The 26,775-nt window shown below is 41.1% G+C and overlaps 1 protein-coding gene across 1 annotated transcript in view; it reads right to left on the minus strand.

The window, feature by feature from the left end:
- Positions 1-26,775, minus strand: part of PHF21A (PHD finger protein 21A) — a 631,407-nt gene that overhangs the window by 87,013 nt on the left and 517,619 nt on the right. The window contains exon 15 of the mRNA XM_053720295.1: positions 17,376-17,451. Within this exon, the coding sequence (XP_053576270.1) occupies positions 17,376-17,451 (76 nt within the window). The remainder of the gene's footprint in view (positions 1-17,375; positions 17,452-26,775) is intronic.

A 26,775-nucleotide genomic window follows, 5' to 3' on the forward strand; every position in this document is an offset into this window, starting at 1 on the left:
AATAGGCAATACTCTCTTCACATTGCTCTGACATTCACTGCACTCTGAGAGGAAAATCGGGCTCCAGCCTGCTGCAAAGCTCATATCAACGAAGAATCTAGCACAAACTTACTTCACCACCTCCATGGGAGGCAAAGTTTGTAAAACTGAATTGTGGGTGTGGTGAGGGGTGTATTTATAGGCATTTTGAGGTTTGGGAAACTTTGCCCCTCCTGGTAGGAATGTATATCCCATACGTCACTAGCTCATGGACTCTTGCTAATTACATGAAAGAAATAAACAGTTATACCCCAGTACATAAAAACAAATGTTAAAAAGAGTTGCAATGCGTTTCTCAGATCCCTACTAAGGATCTATTTGTCCCCTTAAACTTGAAAGTGCTATTCTTGAAAGTGCTAGTCTCCTACCATGAAGACAGAAAACACTTACCTGAAATCTAGCCGTCCAGCAGTGAGACGACTCACACGGAGTGAAAGGACGCCACTCCTTACAGAGACCTGTGGAAAAAACAAATTATGCTTACCTGATAATTTTCTTTTCTTCTGACAGGAAGAGTCCACAGCTGCATTCATTACTTTTGGGAATTCAGAACCTGGCCACCAGCAGGAGGCAGACACACCCCAGCCAAAGGCTTCAAATACCTCCCCCACTTCCCTCATCCCCCAGTCATTCTGCCAACGGAACAAGGAACAGTAGGAGAAATATCAGGGTGAAAAAAGTTGACAGAAGAACAAAAATGTACAGCTGCCCCATAAATAAAGCGTGGGCGTGAGCTGTGGACTCTTCCAGTCAGAAGAAAAGAAAATGATCAAATAAGCATAATTTATGTTTTTCTTCTTAAACAGGAAAAGTCCACAGCTGCATTCATTACTTTTAGGAAAACAATACCCAAGCTAGAGGACACTGAATGCAAACAAAGGGTGGGTACAAAAAAGGTGGCTCCTTCAAAAGGCACCACAGCCTGAAATTACTTGACACCCCACAAAAACTACATACAAGGGAAAAACCGGAAGCCCGGGTAACCACTCATCAATTACATAATCTGCAAAGCCATGCTAGAGACCACTCAGATTTAGAGTCTGCAGAGCACAAGGCTTCTGACAGAACTGGCAGGCTATCCTGAACCATGACAGGAACCTCATGCTCAGGTCCAAGAACCCCTAAACAGCAGCCTTTCAAAAAGAAGTAACACTCCCCAAGGGAAGAAAAGTACTCTGAACCAAAGCTTTCTGATACCAGAATACATTCTGTAATTCTGAGGATGCAAGAGAGGGAAAAAACCTTACAAGGCAAGAAAACAATTACCCACGGTCCTTCACAGATACTGAGGTACCTCCCAATACAGGAGAACAGGTAAAAACCTTTTCCTCATCCCAGGCGAGAAGAATAGGATTAGGCTACGGTTTCCACCCTAGCAATAGAGGCTAAACCCCAATATCATCAGTCCAGTTGGAACAGCAACTGGAGCCTACCAGAAGCATCAGATGTTCCATCAGACAAGTAGGGATCCGTCAGAAACCTCAAACAGAAGCCTCAGGCTGATATAAATCCCCCATGAGAGTCAGAAAGCTCCCGCCCGCTCCAAAGGGCCACGCGGGAGAACAAACCAAAAGGTTATAAAGGACCGTCCATATCCGTTCCAGGCAAGAGACATGGTCCTAAGCCGGAGTCCTCGAAAAACAGAACCGATTCGAAAATCTAAAGCTCCTGATGAACCCATAAGCTGCCTCCTATGGTTAGGAGCGCACCCAGACAGTGCCTTCTGCCATCTAAATCCTACAGCACTCAACTCCCACAGAAAACATTTCTGACCTAGAACCAAAAAACCTCTATCAACCCCTGAGAGGGAGAGAAGAGGAACTCTTGATATCCGAAGGACCATCCAACACAGGCTAAAGCCAAACTGGCAAAATCCCTATCTACCCCCGAGAGGGAGAATAGAAGACCCTATGAGATATCAAAAGGGTCCACTCCAACTTAGAGCAATCCAAGGTTGCCACAGGACCACTGTCCAGGGGAACAAATTCCATAAGAGGACAAGGACCAGAAGATGGGTCCATAGTCAGGAGAAAAACGTCACTAGGATGACCAGAAAGTCACCACATAACCCTGACACCGCACCATACCAACCATGGTGATCCAGAAAACCACGAGCTCCCCCTTGTAACCTAGACAAGTCAAGACCCGTCCAGCTGAACAAGCATAGACACAAAAATGTCCTAGCCGCTAAAAAGAGCTCTCCCAGAGGGCACAGAGCCACCTGTGTGCAAAAAGCTCGATGACCAATCCTCAGGCAGCAAGCTGTCCTGAAGCATCGTGGGACACATCCCACCAAAAAGTGCCCAAAAATATTGACAGCAGCTCCCATTCAAAGAGCATTCCATCCTGGCAGCAGACGCAGCCAGTAGAGAGCTGGGCACAAAGAGTCCCCCTATTAACGGGGAGGACAGATTCAATACCAGCAAATGGTCCATACTGCAAAGGCAGACTGATCCCCGGCCTTCAATCCAGGATAACGGTCCCTGCCCAAAGGCTAGTGAAAGACCGAAACCAAGAGTCTCAGAATCTTGGAAGAAAAAGGATGGATCTACGAGGAATCAAACCCCCAGAGTAGAAACCTGACAGAACTGGCAGGCTATCCTGAACCATGACAGGAACCTCATGCTCAGGTCCAAGAACCCCTAAACAGCAGCCTTTCAAAAAGAAGTAACACTCCCCAAGGGAAGAAAAGTACTCTGAACCACAGCTTTCTGATACCAGAATACATTCTGTAATTCTGAGGATGCAAGAGAGGGAAAAAACCTTACAAGGCAAGAAAACAAGGACCCACGGTCCTTCACAGATACTGAGGTACCTCCCAATACAGGAGAACACGTAAAAACCTTTTCCTCATCCCAGGCGAGAAGAATAGGATTAGGCTACGGTTTCCACCCTAGCAATAGAGGCTAAACCCCAATATCATCAGTCCAGTTGGAACAGCAACTGGAGCCTACCAGAAGCATCAGATGTTCCAGCAGACAAATAGGGATCCGTCAGAAACCTCAAACAGAAGCCTCAGGCTGATATAAATCTCCCATGAGAGTCAGAAAGCTCCCGCCCGCTCCAAAGGGCCACGCGGGAGAACAAACCAAAAGGTTATAAAGGACCGTCCATATCCGTTCCAGGCAAGAGACATGGTCCTAAGCCGAAGTCCTCGAAAAACAGAACCGATTCGAAAATCTAAAGCTTCTGATGAACCCATAAGCTGCCTCCTATGGTTAGGAGCGCACCCAGACAGTGCCTTCTGCCATCTAAATCCTTAGATGAAAAGAACCTAGCAACATCCACAAAACCGAGAGTCCAAAAAGGACTCCCCACTGGTTTAGTAGGGGGGCAACCAGTACCCCTGGATCGCAAGGTAATCCATGTAGACAGGCCCAATGACCTGACCCACACACTGGAGAACATAAATGGTCAATTTTCTGACCCAGACAGGCGAAAAGACTGCAACTGACCCCAGATCTCCTACCCCTAAGCCCGAAGGGCTAGATGTGCAATAAGATCGACGGATAGCATCCGAGAGTCCAAAGACACTGGTATGATAAGGGGCAGTTCTTATCTTGAGAAAACGACAGTTTCCAGAGATCCTTGCAGGATCGGTCTCTAAACATCCTTGAAATGGAATAACAACGTACTAGAGCAAACAAAACACTGAGAAAAGAAGGATGAAGGACATGCCCGCACTTCCAGATAAAGGACCCAACCCAAGACGGGAGGGAAGGAAACATCGCCTCCGCAAATGGAATGCGACTAGGCCACAGAGTCTGGAGACACAAATCGTCCACCCGATAGTAGACCTCCGTAAGTCAATCCCATTTCCAGACTCTAAAGGAATGGAAGCCTACGGTCTCGAGTCCCCAGGGACCCTAGGAACCACGATGACGCCAGAAAAACAAAAAAAACAGTCACGCATCTCAAGCAATAATGTTAGCAAGAACCAACTTATAACCAACTTATAACAACAATGTATCAAAGCGCCAACAATAGAAGGCAGGGTCTTGTTACTTAAAAACAATTTGTTATTTGTTACAATATGATTGCTCGGTTGTTAAAAGCTATAATATTCCATTGTCAATGGAATTGGAATCAAATCATATAATCCAATGTTAATAACCAGTGTACAAATACAACTTCTTTATATTTAAAAATGATTGGAGGGTTGAAAAACCTCAAACGTAATATCGCCAATAAAACTAAAATATAGTTAAAATTATGTACAACGTTAGTTGACAACTTTCATTGTATAAAAGATGGTTAAAATAAATGATTGGATATATCCCTCATGGATCCATGCGTTTTTCAATAAAGCGTTAACAATAATGGTAACTAAGTTTCATAGACCAAGCATTAACTTTGGTTATACAGTGTTAAGCAAAGGTAGGACAAACAAATTTTTTGCGTATGTAAGTCTCAGGTTTTCAAAAGTTCACAATACGTGCTGAGACAATTTGATCTCAGATTACACTTGTGTATGTTCGTTAAACTTCAAGTTTTGGATAAAAATTGGAAAGGTTTTGCACATAAAAATCAGAGCCTTACGTTGCATTGTAAGGAATAACACTGCAGTTGAATTCTATAAGTACTTTTAGAAATAGTAACTTGTCAAACTAAATGGTTACCAGAATCTAAGTTATATTGTGAATAATTACCAAATAACATTGCAGCAAAATTTCATTGGCATTGTTAAAATTGGTTCCCTGGAAATAATATTGAAGCTGCAATTTAGTGGCACTAGTAGCTTATTTATCAATCAGTTATTAGCAAAGGTTTGACCACCAAATAGGAAGTTTTTATCCAAAACTTGAAGTTTAACGAACATACACAAGTGTAATCTGAAGAATTACACACACCATTTGAGATCAAATTGTCTCAGCACGTATTGTGAACTTTTGAAAACCTGAGACTTACATACGCTAAAAATGTGTTTGTCCTACCTTTGCTTAACACTGTATAACCAAAGTTAATGCTTGGTCTATGAAACTTAGTTACCATTATTGTTAACGCTTTATTGAAAAACGTATTAGACTGTTCACATGGATCCATGAGGGATATATCCAATCATTTATTTTAACCATCTTTTATACAATGAAAGTTGTCAACTAACGTTGTACATAATTTTAACTATATTTTAGTTTTATTGGCGATATTACGTTTGAGGTTTTTCAACCCTCCAATCATTTTTAAATATAAAGAAGTTGTATTTGTACACTGGTTATTAACATTGGACTATTTGATTTGATTCCAATTCCATTGACAATGGAATATTATAGCTTTTAACAACCGAGCAATCATATTGTAACAAATAAAATTGTTTTTAAGTAACAAGACCCTGCCTTCTATTGTTGGCGCTTTGATGCATTGTTGTTAGTTAGACATTTCCATTTTTGACCACTAGGGGTCAATCTATTTTAGCTAAGGGTCAGTATTAGCAGGCGCTAAGTGGATTATTCTACTAATCTACAAGAACCAACTTATATCGGAGCTCTCAACCTTCCTACCAGAAACGTATGTACGCCCCAGGCCCCGTACTTCGTAGTAGGATCCGAGCCCAGAGTCCATAACACTGGGCCATAAGAGACATTTCTTTCTATTTTTTTTTTTTAAATCCAAGAATACAGTAGACAGTGCCCGACCATACCTGCCTGGTACAAGAACACTACAGAACTGTCTAAGGTCCAAGAAGAATCGACCCGAAGGTTCCATAATATGAACTATAAAACATAACCTCAGTGTAGTGCGCAACTTCCAAGGAAGCGCCCATGCGACCACAAAATCGCAAGTATCAGTTCCAGAGAAAGAACATTCCTAAAACGGAAGTTAAATCAAACGTGAGCTTATACAACAAATCAAATACATCCTAACCGGATTAAAATAAACATAAGGCAGCACCCGTGGGTGAACGCACAAGGAAAAAAGGTACGCCATCGAGACCAGCCGATCAAAGTCCCCCCCTTCATCCAAGCTAAGATCTGGAACCGATACATAAAAGAAAACCATAAAAGCGGAGACGTCAAGGAGATTAGCTTCATCCACAAGCGTCATACCCAATGTGCCATCCGGAATCTAACGCCTCGAATCCCTCGGCCCACTAGGACTGGAATCCTCCAACGTGCCGTAGTAGGACATGAAGACATGCTAACCTATAACGGAAGGCAAAATTATACCTTGCCGGATCGACAAACGACTCCGGCCACAAAGTTGGGGCCCCTGAAGCCTCAGAGGCCCACACTTCCCCAGGAGAACAAACTGAGTCGGCGATCCCACGCCTGACAGGCACTGGTTAACAGAACACGGACAGTATCTTAAAAATATTTCACTTGGGAGAAACAAATGAGCCAAGGCCGCAGATATGCCCTTGCGGAACCGTGCCGTAACATCTGGAGGAAACAAACCACCTTCAGGAGAAGGAGTAAAGGCCATAGGGACACCTGCTTGCGTAGCAAAGGAAAGTTCTGGGACACGCGCCTCACAGGACCTAGAATCCTCGGGGGCAGATAGCTCAACGCACTCTGAAGGACCCTGAATCGGGAGAAGAGAGTACTCTTGAACTGCAATCAGAACATAACTGATGGGCATGATTAACCCGGGCCATTTCATATTCACCACAAGACGCATTCTCCGCAACGGAGACATCCGTGTCTAAAAAAATCAGAATCCTCCATCTTCGGATTACAAAAATGACCAACACTAACTGGCACCTCCTTTACACCCCCAATGGCTGGGGCACTCACCACCTCCTGTGAACCAGACAACCAACGATCAGACTCTCTCTGTTGCCACACAGTCAGCATATGGAAGTGAAAACAATGTAACCGCACCCGGTCACGAGGTGCACCGTGCAAGTCATAAAAAGAGCGTGCAAATCTAAAGACCGAGCAAATTGATAAGGCCGTAATGTTCCGAAAAGCCATGAGCCTTAAGTATTACTACACAGATAGAGCCACATAAACATGATTTAAAGTCCCCCCTGTTCAATAACCCCCCTTAGAGGATATTAACCCATGATTCCTATTTAAGATAAAAGGAGTCCCACTAGGACCATACCTTTTCACGTTAACATCAGATCACATAATGAAGTAAAATGAAATGATCTAACTGGAATCTACGCCATGGAACAGGAACACGGCCCTTCAAGTGTGACAGATAGTAGCCTTGCCTCTGAAATTAACTTGAGTGAATAAAGGCAGGCAGCGAAAATCGTCAATGCCGATTGTCAAGGAGCTGTTAATATGAGTCGGGATGGTTTCGCAGAAAGACTGTCCCTTCATCCATGCTCTCACTGAGAGGCTGACAGGACTACTAAAAACTCCAGTCCCATTTCGAAGAGTACTACCCTCCATAAGAGACTATCTCAAACTTCTGGACACTTCTCTGGCAACCTCCTGTGACAAAAGGCAAAGAATGACTGGGGGATGAGGGAAGTGGGGGAGGTATTTGAAGCCTTTGGCTGGGGTGTCTTTGCCTCCTCCTGGTGGCAAGGTTCTGAATTCCCAAAAGTAATGAATGCAGTTGTGGACTCTTCCTGTTTAAGAAGAAAAGAAAGAACAGAGTAAACCTACTCTGGCTTTCTATACTAGGGCAGCAACATGTTAGGAAAACGCAGTGAGGCCCACCTCACAAGTTCCTAACTGCTTTAAACTACCCTACTGAAGAGATTAACGTGGACTATGGCTATACCCAATCCTTGAAAAAAAACATAATTTATGCTTACCTGATAAATTTATTTCTCTTGTAGTGTATCCAGTCCACGGATCATCCATTACTTATGGAATATATTCTCCTTCCCAACAGGAAGTTGCAAGAGTCCACCCACAGCAAAGCTGCTATATAGCTCCTCCCCTAACTGTCATATTCAGTCATTCGACCGAAAACATGCAGAGAAAGGAAAAACCATAGGGTGCAGTGGTGACTGTAGTTCAAATGAAAAAATTACCTGCCTTAACGTGACAGGGCGGGCCGTGGACTGGATACACTACAAGAGAAATAAATTTATCAGGTAAGCATAAATTATGTTTTCTCTTGTTAAGTGTATCCAGTCCACGGATCATCCATTACTTATGGAATACCAATACCAAAGCTAAAGTACACGGATGATGGGAGGGACAACAAAACCCTTTCTCCCAAAAATAGCCTCCGAAGAAGCAAGGTATCAAATTTGTTAAATTTGAAAAAGTATGAAGCGCAGACCAAGACTCCGTCTTGTAAATCTGTTCAACAGAAGCCACATTTAAAAAAGGCCCAAGTGAAAACAGAATTTATGTTTACCTGATAAATTACTTTCTCCAACGGTGTGTCCGGTCCACGGCGTCATCCTTACTTGCGGGATATTCTCCTCCCCAACAGGAAATGGCAAAGAGCCCAGCAAAGCTGGTCACATGATCCCTCCTAGGCTCCGCCTACCCCAGTCATTCGACCGACGTTAAGGAGGAATATTTGCATAGGAGAAACCATATGTTACCGTGGTGACTGTAGTTAAAGAAAATAAATTATCAGACCTGATTAAAAAAACCAGGGCGGGCCGTGGACCGGACACACCGTTGGAGAAAGTAATTTATCAGGTAAACATAAATTCTGTTTTCTCCAACATAGGTGTGTCCGGTCCACGGCGTCATCCTTACTTGTGGGAACCAATACCAAAGCTTTAGGACACGGATGAAGGGAGGGAGCAAATCAGGTCACCTAAATGGAAGGCACCACGGCTTGCAAAACCTTTCTCCCAAAAATAGCCTCAGAAGAAGCAAAAGTATCAAATTTGTAAAATTTAGAAAAAGTGTGCAGTGAAGACCAAGTCGCTGCCTTACATATCTGATCAACAGAAGCCTCGTTCTTGAAGGCCCATGTGGAAGCCACAGCCCTAGTGGAGTGAGCTGTGATTCTTTCAGGAGGCTGCCGTCCGGCAGTCTCATAAGCCAATCGGATAATGCTTTTAATCCAGAAGGAGAGAGAGGTAGAAGTTGCTTTTTGACCTCTCCGTTTACCAGAATAAACAACAAACAAAGACAAAGTTTGTCTGAAATCCTTAGTAGCTGCTAAGTAAAATTTTAGAGCACGAACTACATCCAAGTTGTGCAACAAACGTTCCTTCTTTGAAACTGGATTAGGACACAAAGAAGGCACAACTATCTCCTGGTTAATGTTTTTGTTAGAAAACAACTTTTGGAAGAAAACCAGGTTTAGTATGCAAAACCACCTTATCTGCATGGAACACCAGATAAGGAGAAGAACACTGCAGAGCAGATAATTCTGAAACTCTTCTAGCAGAAGAAATTGCAACCAAAAACAAAACTTTCCAAGATAATAACTTAATATCAACGGAATGTAAGGGTTCAAACGGAACCCCCTAAAGAACTGAAAGAACTAGGTTGAGACTCCAAGGAGGAGTCAAAATTTTGTAAACAGGCTTGATGCTAACCAGAGCCTGAACAAAGGCTAGAACATCTGGCACAGCTGCCAGCTTTTTGTGAAGTAACACAGACAAGGCAGAAATCTGTCCCATCAAGGAACTTGCAGATAATCCCTTTTTCCAATCCTTCTCGAAGGAAGGATAGACTCTTAGGAATCTTAACCTTGTCCCAAGGGAATCCTGCAGATTCACACCAACAGATATACCAAATTATGTGGTAATTTTTCTGGTTACAGGCTTTCAGGCCTGAACAAGAGTATTAATAACAGAATCTGAGAACCCTCGCTTTGATAAGATCAAGCGTTCAATCTCCAAGCAGTCAGCTGGAGTGGGTCGAACGGACCTAGAACAAGAAGGTCTCGTCTCAAAGGTAGCTTCCATGGTGGAGCCGATGACATATTCACCAGATCTGCATACCAAGTCCTGCGTGGCCACGCAGGAGCTATCAAAATCACCGACGCCCTCTCCTGATTGATCCTGGCTACCAGCCTGGGGATGAGAGGAAACGGCGGGAACACATAAGCTAGTTTGAAGGTCCAAGGTGCTACTAGTGCATCCACTAGAGCCGCCTTGGGATCCCTGGATCTGTACCCGTAGTAAGGAACTCTGAAGTTCTGACGAGAGGCCATCAGATCCATGTCTGGAATGCCCCACGATTGAGTGACTTGGGCAAAGATTTCCGGATGGAGTACCCACTCCCCCGGATGCAATGTCTGACGACTCAGAAAATCCGCTTCCCAATTTTCCACTCCTGGGATATGGATAGCAGACAGGTGGCAGGAGTGAGACTCCGCCCATAGAATGATTTTGGTCACTTCTTCCATCGCTAGGGAACTCCTTGTTCCCCCCTGATGGTTGATGTATGAACTTGGCCCTCCCACAGTGTCTTAAAGCCTTAAAAGTATTGCACACCAAATTTGGAAGCTTTAACCCTTAAAATAACGGAACCGGAGCCGTTTTTATATTTAACCCCTTTACAGTCCCTGGAATCTGCTTTGCTGAGACCCAACCAAGCCCAAAGGGGAATACGATACCAAATGATGCCTTCAGAAAGACTTTTCTATGTATCAGAGCTCCACACACATGCAGCTGCATGCCATGCTGTCCTCAAAAACAAGTGCGCCATACCGGCGCGAAAATGAGGCTCTGACTATGATTAGGGAAAGCCCCTAAAGAATAAGGTGTCAAAAACAGTGCCTGCCGATATAATCATATCAAAATACCCAGAATAAATGATTCCTCAAGGCTAAATATGTGTTAATAATGAATCGATTTAGCCCAGAAAAAGTCTACAGTCTTAATAAGCCCTTGTGAAGCCCTTATTTACTATCTTAATAAACATGGCTTACCGGATCCCATAGGGAAAATGACAGCTTCCAGCATTACATCGTCTTGTTAGAATGTGTCATACCTCAAGCAGTAAGAGACTGCACACTGTTCCCCCAACTGAAGTTAATTGCTCTCAACAGTCCTGTGTGGAACAGCCATGGATTTTAGTTACGGTGCTAAAATCATTTTCCTCATACAAACAGAAATCTTCATCTCTTTTCTGTTTCTGAGTAAATAGTACATACCAGCACTATTTTAAAATAACAAACTCTTGATTGAATAATAAAAACTACAGTTAAACACTAAAAAACTCTAAGCCATCTCCGTGGAGATGTTGCCTGTACAACGGCAAAGAGAATGACTGGGGTAGGCGGAGCCTAGGAGGGATCATGTGACCAGCTTTGCTGGGCTCTTTGCCATTTCCTGTTGGGGAGGAGAATATCCCGCAAGTAAGGATGACGCCGTGGACCGGACACACCTATGTTGGAGAAAACCACAGCTCTAGTAGAATGAGCTGCAATCCCTTCAGGAGGCTGCTGTCCAGCAGTCTCATAAGCTAAATGAATTATGCTTTTTAACCAAAAAGACAGAGAGGCTGCTGAAGTCTTTTGACCTCTCCTCTGTCCAGAATAGACAACAAACAAGGTGAACGTTTGATGAAAACTGTAGTAGCTTGTAAGTAAAACTTTAAAGCACAAACCACGTCCAATATTGTGTAATAGACGTTCCTTCTTTGAGGAAGGATTAGGATACAAGCATGGAACAACTATCTCTTGAGTGATGTTCTTGTTAGATACCACCTTAGGAAAAAACCCAGGTTGGTATGCAGGACTACCTTATCCGTATGAAGGACCAGATAAGGAGAATCACATTGTAACACAGATAACTTGGAGACTCTACGAGTCGAGGAAATAGCTACCCAAAAGGAACTTTCCAAGATAAAGATTGATATCTATGGAACAAAAAAGGTTCAAACGGAACTTCTTGAAGAGCCTTAAGAACCAGGTTTAAGCTCCATGGTGGAGCAACAGTTTTAAACACAGGCTTGGATCTAACCAAATGCCTGAACGTCTAGAATACCTGCCAGACGCTGGTGCAAAAAAATAGACAGAGTAAAAATCTGTCCCTTTTAAGGAATTAGCTGACAACCCTTTTCTCAAAAACATCTTGGAGAAAAGATAATATCCTGGGAATCCAGGCTTTACTCCATGACTAACCCTTGGATTCATAACAATCAGATATTTACACCATATCTATGTTCAATTTTCCTAGAGACAGGCTTTCATGTCTGTATTAAGGTATCAATGACTGACTCGGAGAAGCCATGCTTTGATAACATCAAGCGTTCAGTCTCCAGGCAGTCCATCTCAGATTGATTCTATTTAGATGGTTGAAAGGACCCTGAGGTAGAGGGACCTGTCTCAGAAGCAGAGACCGTGATGGAAAGGATGACATGTCCACCAGATCTGCATACCAGGTCCTGCGTGGCTACGCAGGCGCTGTCAAAAACACCAAAGCCCTCTCCTGCTTGGTCTTGACCTCCGAAGGAAATCCCACTCCCCCGGAAGAAAAGTCTGACGACTTAGAAAATCCACCTCCCAGTTCTCAACACCTGGGATATGGATAGCTGATAGACAAGAGTGAGTCTCTGTCCAGTGAATTATTGTAAGACTTCTAACATCACTAGGGAACTTCTGTTCCCCCTTGATGGCTGATGTAAGCCACAGTCGTGTATATTGTCCGACTGAATATGATGTACCTCAGAGTTGCTAACTGAGGCCAAGTCTGAAGAGCATGGAATATCACTCCCAGAATATTTATTAGAAGGAGGGTCTCCTCCTAAGTCCACTATCCCTGAGCCTTCAGGGAGTTCCAGACTGCATCCCAACCTAAAAGGCTGGCATCCATTGTAACAATTGTCCCATCTGACCTGCGGAAGGTCATACCCTTGGACAGATGGACCCGACATAGTCACCAGAGAATCTCTGGTCTCTTGGTCCAGGTTTAACAGGGGGACAAACCTGTGTAATCCCCGTTCCTCTGACTGAGCATGCATAGTTGCAGCGGTCTGAAATGTAGACGTGCAAACGGTACTATGTCCCTTGCCGCTACCTATTAAGCCGATTTCATTCATGTACTGAGCCACCGAAGGGCGCGGATGGGATGAAAAACACGGCAGAAATTTAGAAACTATGACAACCTGGACTCCGTCAGGTAAATTTTCATTTCTACAGAATCTATCAGAGTCCCTAGGAGGGAAACCCTTGAGATTGGGGATAGAGAACTCTTTCCTTGTTCACTTTCCACCCATGTGATCTCAGAAATGCCAGTACTACGTCCGTATGAGACTTGGCAATTTGGATGTTTGACGCCTGTATCAGGATGTCGTCTAACTAAGGGGCCACTTCTATGCCCCGCGGCCTAAGGACCGCCAAAGCGACCCCAGAACCTCCATAAAGATTCTTGGGGCTGTAGATATCCCAAAGGAAAGAGCTACAAACTGGTAATGCCTGTCTAGAAAGGCAAACCTGAAAAACGAAGGTGATCTTTATGCATCACAATGTGAGGATAAGCATCCTTCAAATCCATTGTAGTCCTCTATTGACTCTCCTGGATCATAGTTAAGATGGTACGAATAGTTTCCATCTTAAATGACGGAATTCTGAGGAATTTGTTTAAGATCTTTAGATCCAAAATAGGTCTGAAGGTTCCCTCACCTTGGGAACCACAAACAGATTTGAGTAAAAACTCTGTCCCTGTTCCTCTCTTGGAACTGGATGGATCTCGTACACAATGTAAGAATGCCTCCTTTATCTGGTTTGCAGATAATTGTGAAAGGCGAAATCTCCCCTTTTTTGGGGGGGGGGGGGAATCTTTGAAATCCAGAAGATATCTCTGGGATATAAATTCCAATGCCTAGGGATCCTGGGCATCTCTTGCCCACGCCCGGGCGAAGAATGAAAGTCTGCCCCCTATAGGATCCGTTACCGGATAGGGGTCCGTTCCTTCATGCTGCCTTAGAGGCAGCAGCAGGCTCCTTGGCCTGCTTATCTTTGTTCCAGGTCTAATTGTCTCCAGACCGCCTTGGACTGAGCAAAAATTCCCTCTTGTTTTGCCTTAGAGGAAGTGGATGCCACACCTGCCCTGAAGTTTTAAAAGGCACGAAAATTAGACCTTTTTTGGCCCTTGATTCCTATCCTGAGGAAGGGCATGACCTTTTCCTCCAGTGATATAAGCAATAATCTCCTTCAAACCAGGCCCGAATAGGGTCTGCCCCTTGAAGGGAAGTTAAATAGCTTATTTATTAAAGTCACGACAGCTGACCATGATATAAGCCATAGCGCTCTGCGCGCCAGTATAGTAAAAAAACAGAATTCTTAGCCGTTAGTCTAGTCAAATGAACAAAGGCATCAGAAAACAAAGGAATTGGCTAGCATAAGCTTGTCAAATATATTCATCCAATGGAGTCGCTAACTGTAAAGCCTCATCAAGAGACTCAACCCAGAACGCCGCAGCAGCAGTGACAGAAGCAATGTATGCAAGGGGCTGCAGGATAAAACCCTGTTGAATAAACATTTTTTATCCATTGGATCTAAAAAGCACAACTGTCCTCGCCAGAGGTAGTGGTACGCTTAGCTAGAGTAGAAACTCTTCTCTCCACCTTAGGAACTGTCTGCCAGAAGTCCCGTGTGGTGGTAACTATTAGAAAACAGTCTTCTAAAAAATAGGAGGGGAAGAGAACGGCACACCTGGTCTATCCCATTCCTTATTAAAAAATAAAAAATGTTTTTAGTAAACCTCTTTAGGTATTGGAAAAACATCAGTACACACCGGCACTGCATATTATTTATCCAGTCTACACAATTTCTCTGGCCCTGCGATTGTACACATTCATTCAGAGCAGCCAAAGCCTCCCTGAGCAACAAGTGGAGGTTCTCAAGCATAAATTTTAAATGTAGAAATATCAGAATCAGGTTAAATCATCTTCCCTGAGTAAAAAAAAAAAATCACCCACAGACTAAGCATATTGTGAGGTAGTATCATACATGGTTCTTAAAGCGTCTGTATGCTCTGTATCTACCCCCAGAGCTATCTGCTTTCCTTTAATTTCAGGTAGTCTGACTAATACTGCTGCCAGAGTATTATTCACCACCTTTGCCATGTCTTGTAAAATAAACGCTATGGACGCCCTTGATGTACTTGGCGCCATTTGAGCGTGAGTCCCTGAAGCGGGAGTCGAAGGGTCTGACACGTGGGGAGAGTTAATCGGCATAACTTTCCCCTCGACAGAATCCCCTGGTAAAATAAACGCTATGGGTGCCCTTGATGTACTTGGCGCCATTTGAGCGTGAGTCCCTAAAGCGGGAGTCAAAAGGTCTGACACGTGGGGAGAGTTAGTCGGCATAACTACCCCCACGACAGAATCCTCTGGTGATAATGTTTTTAAAGACAAAAAATTATCTTTATTGTTTAACATGAAATCAGTACATCTGGTACACATTCTAAGATGGGGTTCCACCATGGCTTTAAAACATAATGAACACAGAGCTTCCTCTATGTCAGACATTTTAGAACAGACTAATAATGAGACTAATAAGCTTGGAAAACACTTTAAATCAAGTTAACAAGCAAATATATAAAACGTTACTGTGCCTTTAAGAGAAACAAATTTTGTCAAAATTTGAAAAACAGTGAAAAAAGGCAGTAAAACAAACAAAATTTTTACAGTACATGTAATAAGGTAACAGAGCATTGCACCCACTTGCAAATGGATGATTAACCCCTTAATGCAAAAAACAGATCAAAAAAATGACAGACGTTTTTTAAAAACAGACACAACAAAACTGCCACAGCAGGGCTGTGGATTACCTTCCCTATAAACGATTTTGGAAGTCTTTTTAGCCCTTTAGAAATGTCCTGTAGTATTCATGGGACTGCTGAGGGAATCTGGATAATTCATTTTGTAATTTTAACTGCGCAAAAAAGCGCTAAATTAGGCCCCTCCCACTCATATTACAACAGTGGGAAGCTTCAGTTAACTGTTTCTATGCAAAATTTAAGCCAGCCATGTGGAAAAAACTTAGGCCCCAATAAGTTTTATCACCAAACATATGTTAAAAACGATTAAACATGCCAGCAAACGTTTTAAAACACATTTTTACAAGAGTATGTATCTCTATTAATAAGCCTGATACCAGTCGCTTTTACTGCATTTAAGGCTATACCAACATTACAGTGTTATCACCAATGTACGTTAAAAAACGATTAAACATGCCAGCAAACGTTTTAAAACACATTTTTATAAGAGTATGTATTTCTATTAATAAGCCTGATACCAGTCGCTATCGCTGCATTTAAGGCTTTACTTACATTACTTCGGTATCAGCAGTATTTTCTTAGTCAATTCCATTCCTAGAAAAATATTTTACTGCACATACCTTATCTGCAGGAAAACCTGCACGCCATTCCCCCTCTGAAGTACTTCACTCCTCAGAATGTGTGAGAACAGCAAATGGATCTCAGTTACGTCTGCTAAGATCATAGAAAAACACAGGCAGATTCTTCTTCCAAATACTGCCTGAGAAAAACAGCACACTCCGGTGCCATTTAAAAATAAACTTTTGATTGAAGAATAAACTAAGTATAAATCACCACAGACTCTCACGACCTCCTATCTATGTTGAGGCTTGCAAGAGAATGACTGAATACGGCAGTTAGGGGAGGAGCTATATAGCAGCTTTGCTGTGGGTGGACTCTTGCAACTTCCTGTTGGGAAGGAGAATATATTCCATAAGTAATGGATGATCCGTGGACTGGATACACTTAACAAGAGAAAGGGAAAGAACAGAGTAAACCTACTCTGGCTTTCTATACTAAATAAAATCTTGCTTTAAGCGAAGGAAATTTAATTTTCTTCAGACACCAAAAACTTTACCACCTCCATACACCAAGGTAAAGAGAATGACTGGGGTTTGTGGGAAGGGAAGTGATACTTAACAGCTTTGCTGTGGTGCTCTTTGCCTCCTCCTGCAGGCCAGGAGTGATATTCCCAACAGTAATTGATGACGTTGTGGACGCACCATATCATAGGAAAGAAAACTATATTGGTCTATCCCTACCTTGAATGTGTTCCCAATGATCTCTTTACATGCTGGAATGTATGAAATTGTTTGCAAATAGTTATTTTACTTTTATTTTGCCATTTGAAATAGCTGAAGTTGCCTGCTATACTATCTAAAGAAATGCTATGTAAACAATATATAGCATATATAGTCATCTTCCTAATGGGGGAGGTAGAGACAGGAACTAAAATGTTAATTTTCAATTGTTTTATGTTCTGACATTTGTTCATATAGAAAGAGATTCTATAAAGAGGCTTCTGTGTATTAAATAGATAGATAGTGAGGTCTGCTCTCATTGTAAGCTCAGACCATTTAAATGAGTAGCAGTTTCAATGATCAAAACCATCTATTTAATATATTACATACAAGTGTTGTACTTGAGTGCTGTATATAATACTGCGTATAAATTCTGCACTGAGACCTGAAGTAAACGATTATGGTTTACTAGTTTGCATAAACAAAACAACACATGATTTGCCCACCTGCTTTATATGCTATATACGAGTGAACAATGGCTAATGTACCAGGCCAGGGGATAGCTTCTTCTTTCTTTAACATCTGAAACAACATGTAAAAATTAGGCAGTCAGAAAAAGGTAAGACTTTCTTTAAAAAGCTATGGATTTCAAAATTTACATTCCACTGGAGAAAAAGTACACATTTTTTTTAAGAAAAGCTTTAATTTATAAATTACTGTTCTATATTTTGAAGCCAAAGCTTTCCTGTATTGAAGAGATATATCAACCCATTCGACTGTGCTTGCTGCCAAGAACCAATAAATTGCTAAACCACTGTTTAGAATGAAAAATATGAATGTTTTAGACCCTGGTTTCTCAACAGCCGGGCCGTGGCCCAGTACCGGGCCATGATAGCCCTGCTGGTGGGCCCTGACCTGTCATGCCCCCACTGCACACTCTTACCCCACTGCACACAAGGGGCAGACTGAGACCAATCAAGGCCCCAGGAAAACTGTCTCACACTGACCCAAATGTATTCAAATTTATGCAAATGAACATGGTAGCCTCCCTGCCTTAACCACAACAGGCCCATCAACCTCCAGAGCCAGGACCCCCAACATTAAGGGCCAAAGAAAGGGCCCCCAACCTCCAGGACCAGGCCACACACTCCATGGCCCTCACAGCGACAGACCCTTGGCCGGATCCCCGCACTCCAGGGCCCCCACTAAACCCACACTGAACTGCTTAGTTACTGATGGGGCAAATCCCTGCTGCCTACTATATTTTATATATATATATATATATATATATATATATATATATATATATATATATATATATATATATATATATATATATATATATATATCTACCGGGCCCTGGACATGTCCAGCTAAAATTTACCGGGCCTTGAGGTCACTGCATGTTATCAATCAGCTTCAGCAAGAAAATGTGCTAAAGATGTAACATACTAGTGTAAGCTCAGCATTGGTCTGACTTTTAAATGAAGTCACTTGGTTCATATTATAATCTTTTCTTTGCTTAAATATTGAATATTGAAAACTTCTTTTACTCTTAATTGTTACGTTTTAGTAGCTAGCTCCTATTTTAACTTCTTCCTCCAGGTATACAAATAGAAACATTGCTACAAATACTTTGTATTAAACCAGGGATGGGTAATCCTTGGAACTCCTGATGTTTCAGAACTACATTACCCAATGATGCTTAGGCAATCTGAAGTCCAGTTGAGCATCATGGGAAATGTAGTTCTGAAACATCTGGAGGACCAAGGTTCCCCATTCCTGTATTAAATCATTATTATCTGTCAAAAATTCAAAAAGCTGAAAGACAACTGTGACCATGACAAAGGACTATGATAGTCAAGAAAAGGACATTTACTACAGGAAAATTCAAATGTCTGTCTTGCTCAGCACTGTAGTCATTACCAAAGCAGAAATTACCATACACAATTCAGATACTATGGGAAACTTTAGTCAAAGAATTTTAGAAGCAAATATATTTATCAAATATAAAAAGCACTGCAACACTTGTTTCTGCTGACTACTAAATATCTAATTTTACATTATTGGAATGAGTAAGCTTTCCACAGATAGGAAGGTGACACTTTAGTTTCTGCTGCCATAGTAAAATAAGGGACAGTAAACACATTGATATATTAATGTAACATCTTTAGATGTGTAGAAAAAAAATGCTGAAATATACTTTTATAATTTATTTTGCCCTCCTTTCATGTAATTTAGCTCTGTAAATAGAGGGTTTTCTAATTCTCAGACCTGTAAATGCATACTCTGCTATTGGCTTTTAAAGATAGAGTTTATACTAACTTAGCCATGACTAGACTTGTTTTCTGCAGACTAAAATTTATTTTGACTCCTCCGAATAAGGTAAATGGTGGGTGGAGTTTGACTATTGAAAAACAAGTGCAGCAAAGGAGGTGTTAATGTCTTGACTGATATGTTACTCTATAGCAAGTAGACATGTGTATTAGTTTAGTTACAAATGCATATTTGTTAACAAAACGCGTATATTTGTTTAGTTTTCATGAAATGAATATCGGAACAAATGCGGCACAAAAATTTAAGAAAACCAATGAATAATGACATTTATCAGCATTCATTTGTTTTCCTTTAAATCGTTAAAATACTTAACCTTTAGCGTGCTGGAGAGCTGTGCTAACCTGCTCCTCTTCTTCACAGAGAAGGCCCTGGGAGATAACTCGCTAAGCCTCCTTTGAGTGTGGCCGGGGCTCTGTGATGAAGTGAAGTGGCTTAGGGTGGATCTCCAATAGGCTAAAGGTAAGTATATAAAACTACCTGTGAACTTTTTTCATCTGTAGCATTTGAAATACAGTATTTTGAATATTCAGAAAAGATTGTTGTGCACATGTCTAATAGCAAGACAACACTGAGAGCACCATGACAGGGCAGGACAAATAAAGGAAGAAGGCAGGTTACTAATCAGATATCATGACCAGCCAAGACACCTCAACCGAGGTGTAAACATTGAAAAGACTGAATTTGAGAAACGTATGCAAAGACGACCAGGTAGCCGCTTTGCAAGTTTGTTCAAGAGAAGCATCATTATGAAAGGCCCAGCTCTAGTGCAATGAGCAGTAATTTGTTCTGGAATAAATTTGCCTGCAACAAAATAATGCCTTTCTGATTAAAGCCTTAAGCCAAACTGCTAAACTAGAAGCAGTAGCCTTCAAACCCTTGCAAGGTCCAGAATAATAAACAATAAGAGTAGACAAAAATTTAAAAAGATCAGCTTCCACTTAATATTTCAAAGCACAAACCACATCAAGGTTGTAAAGATGTTGCACCACAATTTTCCTATTTGTACATAATATATATATATATATATATATATATATATATATATATATATATATATATATATATATATATATATATATATATATATATATATATATGTGTGTTAGAGTCATTTGGAAAGGCACTCCATATACAAATATAACAGCCTCCAGGGTGCACTTCAGAAAATGATCCAATGTATATTCGTAGAAAAAAGGCACTCACTGGTTCAGGTAAAACTTAACATTTAATAAATTAAGTTTAAAATGCATGACGTTTCGGAGGTATTCCACCTCCTTTTTCAAATGCATGATACAGACATTTTGGAAAATACAAAAAGCAGTATAAAATATACAATACCCCTCCACCTTAAATAACCCAATGGCTTCTGATAACGCCGAGCCGCAACCGCGGCCCGCATGCTGCAGATCCGGAAGTCATGTGAGCGGAAGTTGCGTCATCTACGTGGATGAGGTCGGTTGCCATAGTGACAAATGTTTGTTGTCTAGAGATGACATAGGTAATGAGGAAGGGCCCATCCAAAGGGAGATAAAGGCCAAAATCATTTATAATTCCTATTTAACATATAAATCCTCTTGCCTATACTATAAAGTACTGCAGTCAGCCGTATATCAGAGCACTATGTGAACTATAAACAGTAGAGGCAATCGATCATAAGTGATCAATTACAATTAAAGACATGAATATGGTGGACATATGAATTCTGTTATTATCTTAAGAGAGCTACTTATATATTGGAATGTATATATTACATTACAATATTAACAGTAATCCATTATATGGGTATTGGGAGATGTAATAGAACACCATTTGTAGATAGCCCAAACCCTAAATAATGTACATATATACATCCAATAAGTTAGTGTATTCTCCATATCTCCCAGTGTAAAATGGTGAGAAATCGAGCATAGTGTTTAACCCCCTAGGTGTTATAGTGTCCAAGGTATAAATCCATCTTGTCTCCAATCTTAGAAGTCGATTGCCCCTGTCACCTCCCCTTGTCAACGGTGGTACTTGGTCTATCAGCATGGTTTTTAGACTTGATACACCATGCTTATGTCTGGCGAAATGGCGTGCTACTGGCTGATCAGAGTCACCATTTTTGATGGCTTCCCTGATCGCACAGCGATGATTAGCCATACGCTCTCGAAACGTGGTGACCGTTTTCCCTATATATACAAGGGAACAGGGGCAAATCAGCATATAAATCACATGGGTACTCATGCATGAAAGTCTGTGATTGATTTTATAACGCTTGTTCGTATGTGGTGCTGTGTCACCTTTCAGCATGCTGTCGCACGTGACACAATCGCCACATTTAAAGCAGCCTTTTTTATTCGATTTTAGCCAAGTATTTGTCTCATAACACCTAGTTGGGTCCGTTTTCACCAGCAAGTCCCGCAAATTTCTTGCTCTTCGATATACCATTCTAGGATGTTGTTGTTTCATGAATGGCAGAGACTTATCAGAGTGAACTAGGTCCCAATGTTTAGAGATTGCTCCAGCAACCTTTTGATGCATTGGATCAAATGTAGTAATGAAATTGATTTTCTCCTCTGAATTGATGGTTTCTTTTGTTCTGATCCCAGTTTCCTCAAAACGTTTTATGGCTCCTTCCTTGATGTCCATAACCATCTCTCTATCATAGCCTCGTACAATCAATTTCTCTGACATCTCATTTAATTGTGCTACTCTATTGTGTGCCTCGGTTTTGTTGCGCAGAGCCCGAGTGAGTTGAGAGGCTACTATCCCTTTCTTCTGGCGTGTGGGATGATAACTCCGTGCATCTAACAGGGAATTGCGGTCTGTGGGCTTGGTATAAAGAGACGTACCAAACCTACATACCTCCCCTTCAATTACCTTAAAGATGTTTAGGTCCAAAAAATGGACTCTATCAATGTCATATTCGAGTTTGAATTTGATTGGACCTGACGAACTGTTTAGATCATGTACCCAAGACATCAGAGTTTCTGGGGTCCCACGCCAAATCAAAAAGACGTCATCAATGTATCTCGTATAGTACACCACCTCTACCATGTCCTGGGGTCGCATTATGTAATGCTCATACCAGGACATGTAGAGGTTGGCGTACGTGGGAGCCATGTTTGACCCCATGGCAGTCCCCGAGATCTGCAAGTAGAAGTCTTTAAAATTTAAAATAGTTCTTCTCAAGACAAATCTGTAGAAGTTCCAACAGGAACTCAATGGGAGGTCCGTTATACAGATGAGATCCCACCACCATGGACCTGACAGCCTGCACACCTCCCACATGAGGAATGGAGGTGTATAGGCTGTCGACGTCCATGGTGACTAGGATGTCACCCATTTGTAAAGAATCAAAAGCTATCAAATTTTAATAAGGCTAGGGGAATCCTGTAAGTAAGCAAATGTGTCCTTGACAACTGGTTGAAGGTGGTAATCAATATATTTAGCTATGTTTGAAAACAGTGAACCCCTGGCAGACACAATAGGTCTACCAGGAGGTTGGGCAAGTGTTTTATGGACTTTAAGTAGTAGGTAGAGTACTGGGATTATAGGAAAATCCAGTGTCAGAAAATCATATTCCTTGTCACTCAAAATACATGCCTCCATTGCAGATCTCAGGGACTGGTCAACTTGCTTCTTAAAGGCAATCGTAGGATTGCCTTTCAGACGTATGTAGACCTTATCATCAGCGAGTTGGCGTTTGGCCTCCTGCCTCCTGCCGATAGTCATGATAATTCATGAGGACAATCCCTCCCCCTTTATCCGCAGGCCTTATGATAATTGACTTATCACTCAAATCCCTAATGGCCTTGAACTCATCAGGGGATAAGTTAGGAAAAGCTGATGTATCCTAGAATGGTATATCGAAGAGCAAGAAATTTGCGGGACTTGCTGGTGAAAACGGACCCAACTAGGTGTTATGAGACAAATACTTGGCTAAAATCGAATAAAAAAGGCAGCTTCAAATGTGGCGATTGTGTCACGTGCGACAGCATGCTGAAAGGTGACACATTCCAGCATCCACATACGAACAAGCGTTATAAAATCAATCACAGACTTTCATGCATGAGTACCCATGTGATTTATATGCTGATTTGCCCCTGTTCCCTTGTGTATATATAGGGAAAACGGTCACCACGTTTCGAGAGCGTATGGCTAATCATCGCTGTGCGATCAGGTAAGCCATAAAAAATGGCGACTCTGATCAGCCAGTAGCACGCCATTTCGCCAGACATAAGCATGGTGTATCAAGTCTAAAAACCATGCTGATAGACCAAGTACCACCGTTGACAAGGGGAGATGACAGGGGCAATCGACTTCTAAGATTGGAGACAAGATGGATTTATACCTTGGACACTATAACACCTAGGGGGTTAAACACTATGCTCGATTTCTCGCCATTTTACACTGGGAACTGATCTAACTTTCCTCCATTGACTATAATTGTTCTATCTATCTAAGAATAACATCCACAATCACTGACTCTCAAACATGACTTTAATTATCTCCAGTTCTTAAGTCCTCAGGTATTTTTTGCCATACTCCAGGAGATATGAAGAATACACTAACTTATTGGATGTATATATGTAAATTATTTAGGGTTTGGGCTATCTACAAATGGTGTTCTATTACATCTCCCAATACCCATATAATGGATTACTGCTAATATTGTAATGTAATATATACATTCCAATATATAAGTAGCTCTCTTAAGATAATAACAGAATTCATATGTCCACCATATTCATGTCTTTAATTGTAATTGATCACTTATGATCGATTGCCTCTACTGTTTTTAGTTCACATAGTGCTCTGATATACGGCTGACTGCAGTACTTTATAGTATAGGCAAGAGGATTTATATGTTAAATAGGAATTATAAATGATTTTGGCCTTTATATCCCTTTGGATGGGCCCTTCCTCATTACCTATGTCATCGCTAGACAACAAACATTTGTCACTATGGCAACCGACGTCATCACGTGATCCACGTAGATGACGCAACTTCCGCTCACATGACTTCCGGATCTGCAGCATGCGGGCCGTGGTCGCGGCTCGGCGTTATCAGAAGCCATTGGGTTATTTAAGGTGGAGGGGTATTGTATATTTTATACTGCTTTTTGTATTTTCCAAAATGTCTGTATCATGCATTTGAAAAAGGAGGTGGAATACCTCCGAAACGTCATGCATTTTAAACTTAATTTATTAAATGTTAAGTTTTACCTGAACCAGTGAGTGCCTTTTTTCTACGAATATATATATATATATATATATATATATATATATATATATATATATATATATATATATATATATATATATATATATATATATATATATATATATAAACCCCCCCCCCCCCTACACATTTGGGAGAAAAGAATAACTTGTTCTCAAGACTCATATAATAACAGAAGATAAGTAAAGGAAGTTTACAGAACTAAGCAGAAAGTTCAGAAACACAGAAGTAAAAGAACCTTCCAGTATAACAGCTGAAGATCCAACCCACGCATGGGTTAAAATGGAGGCTCTAAAAATACGTTCAGCACCAGATTTAGACTCCAAGGTGGAGTAGCTGGCAGAATTACTTGTTTAATACAGATCAGTGCTTGAACAAACATCTGAATATCTCAAAGTTAAGCAATCTTTCTACGATGGAGAAAAGAAAGCAGAAAACCGGCTGTTCAGAGAACTGGCAGACAAACTCTTCGAGAAATTACAAGACTCTAGGAATCCTAAAGGATGTCAAACAATAACACCAAGCCGCACACCATGGCAAATGCATCTTTCACAATTTGTGATAGATACACCTAGTGAGAGGCTTCCCTAGCTTGAATCAAGGTCTTAATCATCTTATCAAACAACACTCAAGTGTTTAAAGGGACACTCAAGTCAAAATTAAACTTTCATTATTCAGATAGAGCATGCAATTTTAAACAACTTTAATATTTACAAATTGACAAAAGTATTTTATATTTAAAAAATATGGTAACCAATATTATATATAATACAATATGAATAAAAACAATAAGTCCTGTTGACTTATCTGTTCAAGATATCAGTCCTTAGATGGGTCCCAAGGTCAGAGCGTCCTTTGGATGTAGATGTTTCATATGAATCATTCAGATGATGTATCAAATGTAGTAGTCACACCCAATGTGGAGTCAGCACCTTGCCAGGTAAATGATCTGGATACAAACTTTCTCTGTGAATGGAATCACAAGACAAAGGCGCCTCCTAGTGTGATACAGAATAGATAATTTAGGTGTCAAATGAATACTCACAAATGGAGCAGCACCCAATTGTGCTCAGTCAGGTCCACTGGGAACTTGCAGTGTCACAGCGATAGTGACCGGCACTGTCGCTGTGACACTGCAAGTTCCCAGTGGGCCTGACTGAGCACAATTGGGTGCTGCTCCATTTGTGAGTATTCATTTGATACCTAAATTATCTATTCTGTATCACACTAGGAGGCGCCTTTGTCTTGTGATTCTATTCAGAGAAACTTTGCAATATACTTTCATCATTCATGTCACCAATTTTTCATGTAAATTTAGTTCTTCAAATCAAGCAAATTCTAATTCTCAAAATACGTCATCACAATTTAAACAATGACATTTCTGCACCAACTTGCAAAAACAACTTTTTTTAAACTAGACAAGTCAAAATAAAAATGTCTTGTTTTACTTAAAGGGACAGTCTACTTGAAATATTTAATTGTTTAAAAGATAGATAATCCCTTTATTACCCATTCCCCAGTTTTGCATAACCAACACTGTTATATTAATATACTTATTTACCTCTATGATTACTTTGTATCTAAGCCTCTGCAGACTGCCCCCTTAACTCAGTGCTTTTTACAAACTCACACTTCAGCCAATTAGTGCTGACTCATAAATAACACCATGGGAGTGAGCAAAATGGTATCTATATAGCAGACATGAACTAGCACTGTCTAGCTGTTAAAATCTAATACAATTCACTGAGATGGAGGCAGCTTTCAAGAGCTTAGAAATCAGCATATGAGCCTACCTAGGTTTAGCTTTCAACAAAGAATACCAAGAGAACAAAGCAAATTTGTAGATAAAAGCAAATTGGAAAGTTCTTTAAAATTGCATGTTCTATCTGAATCATGAAAGTTTAATTTACAACAAAGAAGTTGGTAGGGGATATAAAGAAAAAGCACTTACGTGTCAAAAAGTTGCCTTTGCGATACTGGAAAAGGCCAAAAAGGCACAGATGCCTCTACGCTCTCTATTTGAAATTTGCCAATCTTAACTTATTTGAGGGACTTTAGATAATTCTTTGAGGTCCTTCGAAAATTTCAGCAAGGATAGTCAGAGACTTGTGCCCAAAATCTGAGGAGTGGGGAAATAGACAGCAAGCAGAATGTTTCCTTGGTATAGGAACCAAGAAATTAGGCACTTAATTATAATGTTTTTCTGCTTCCTCAGCTTGATAATTAATTCTTTGTAAAAAGAATGGAAGAAATCAACATTCTGGAAAACTATAATAAAAAAGGATGTGGTAACATCAGATTGACTTCTCCTCAACGGAAAATGTGAGGAACCTATTGTGTAGACT

The sequence above is a fragment of the Bombina bombina genome, chromosome 7 (assembly GCF_027579735.1).
Source record: "Bombina bombina isolate aBomBom1 chromosome 7, aBomBom1.pri, whole genome shotgun sequence".
Lineage (NCBI taxonomy): Eukaryota > Metazoa > Chordata > Amphibia > Anura > Bombinatoridae > Bombina > Bombina bombina.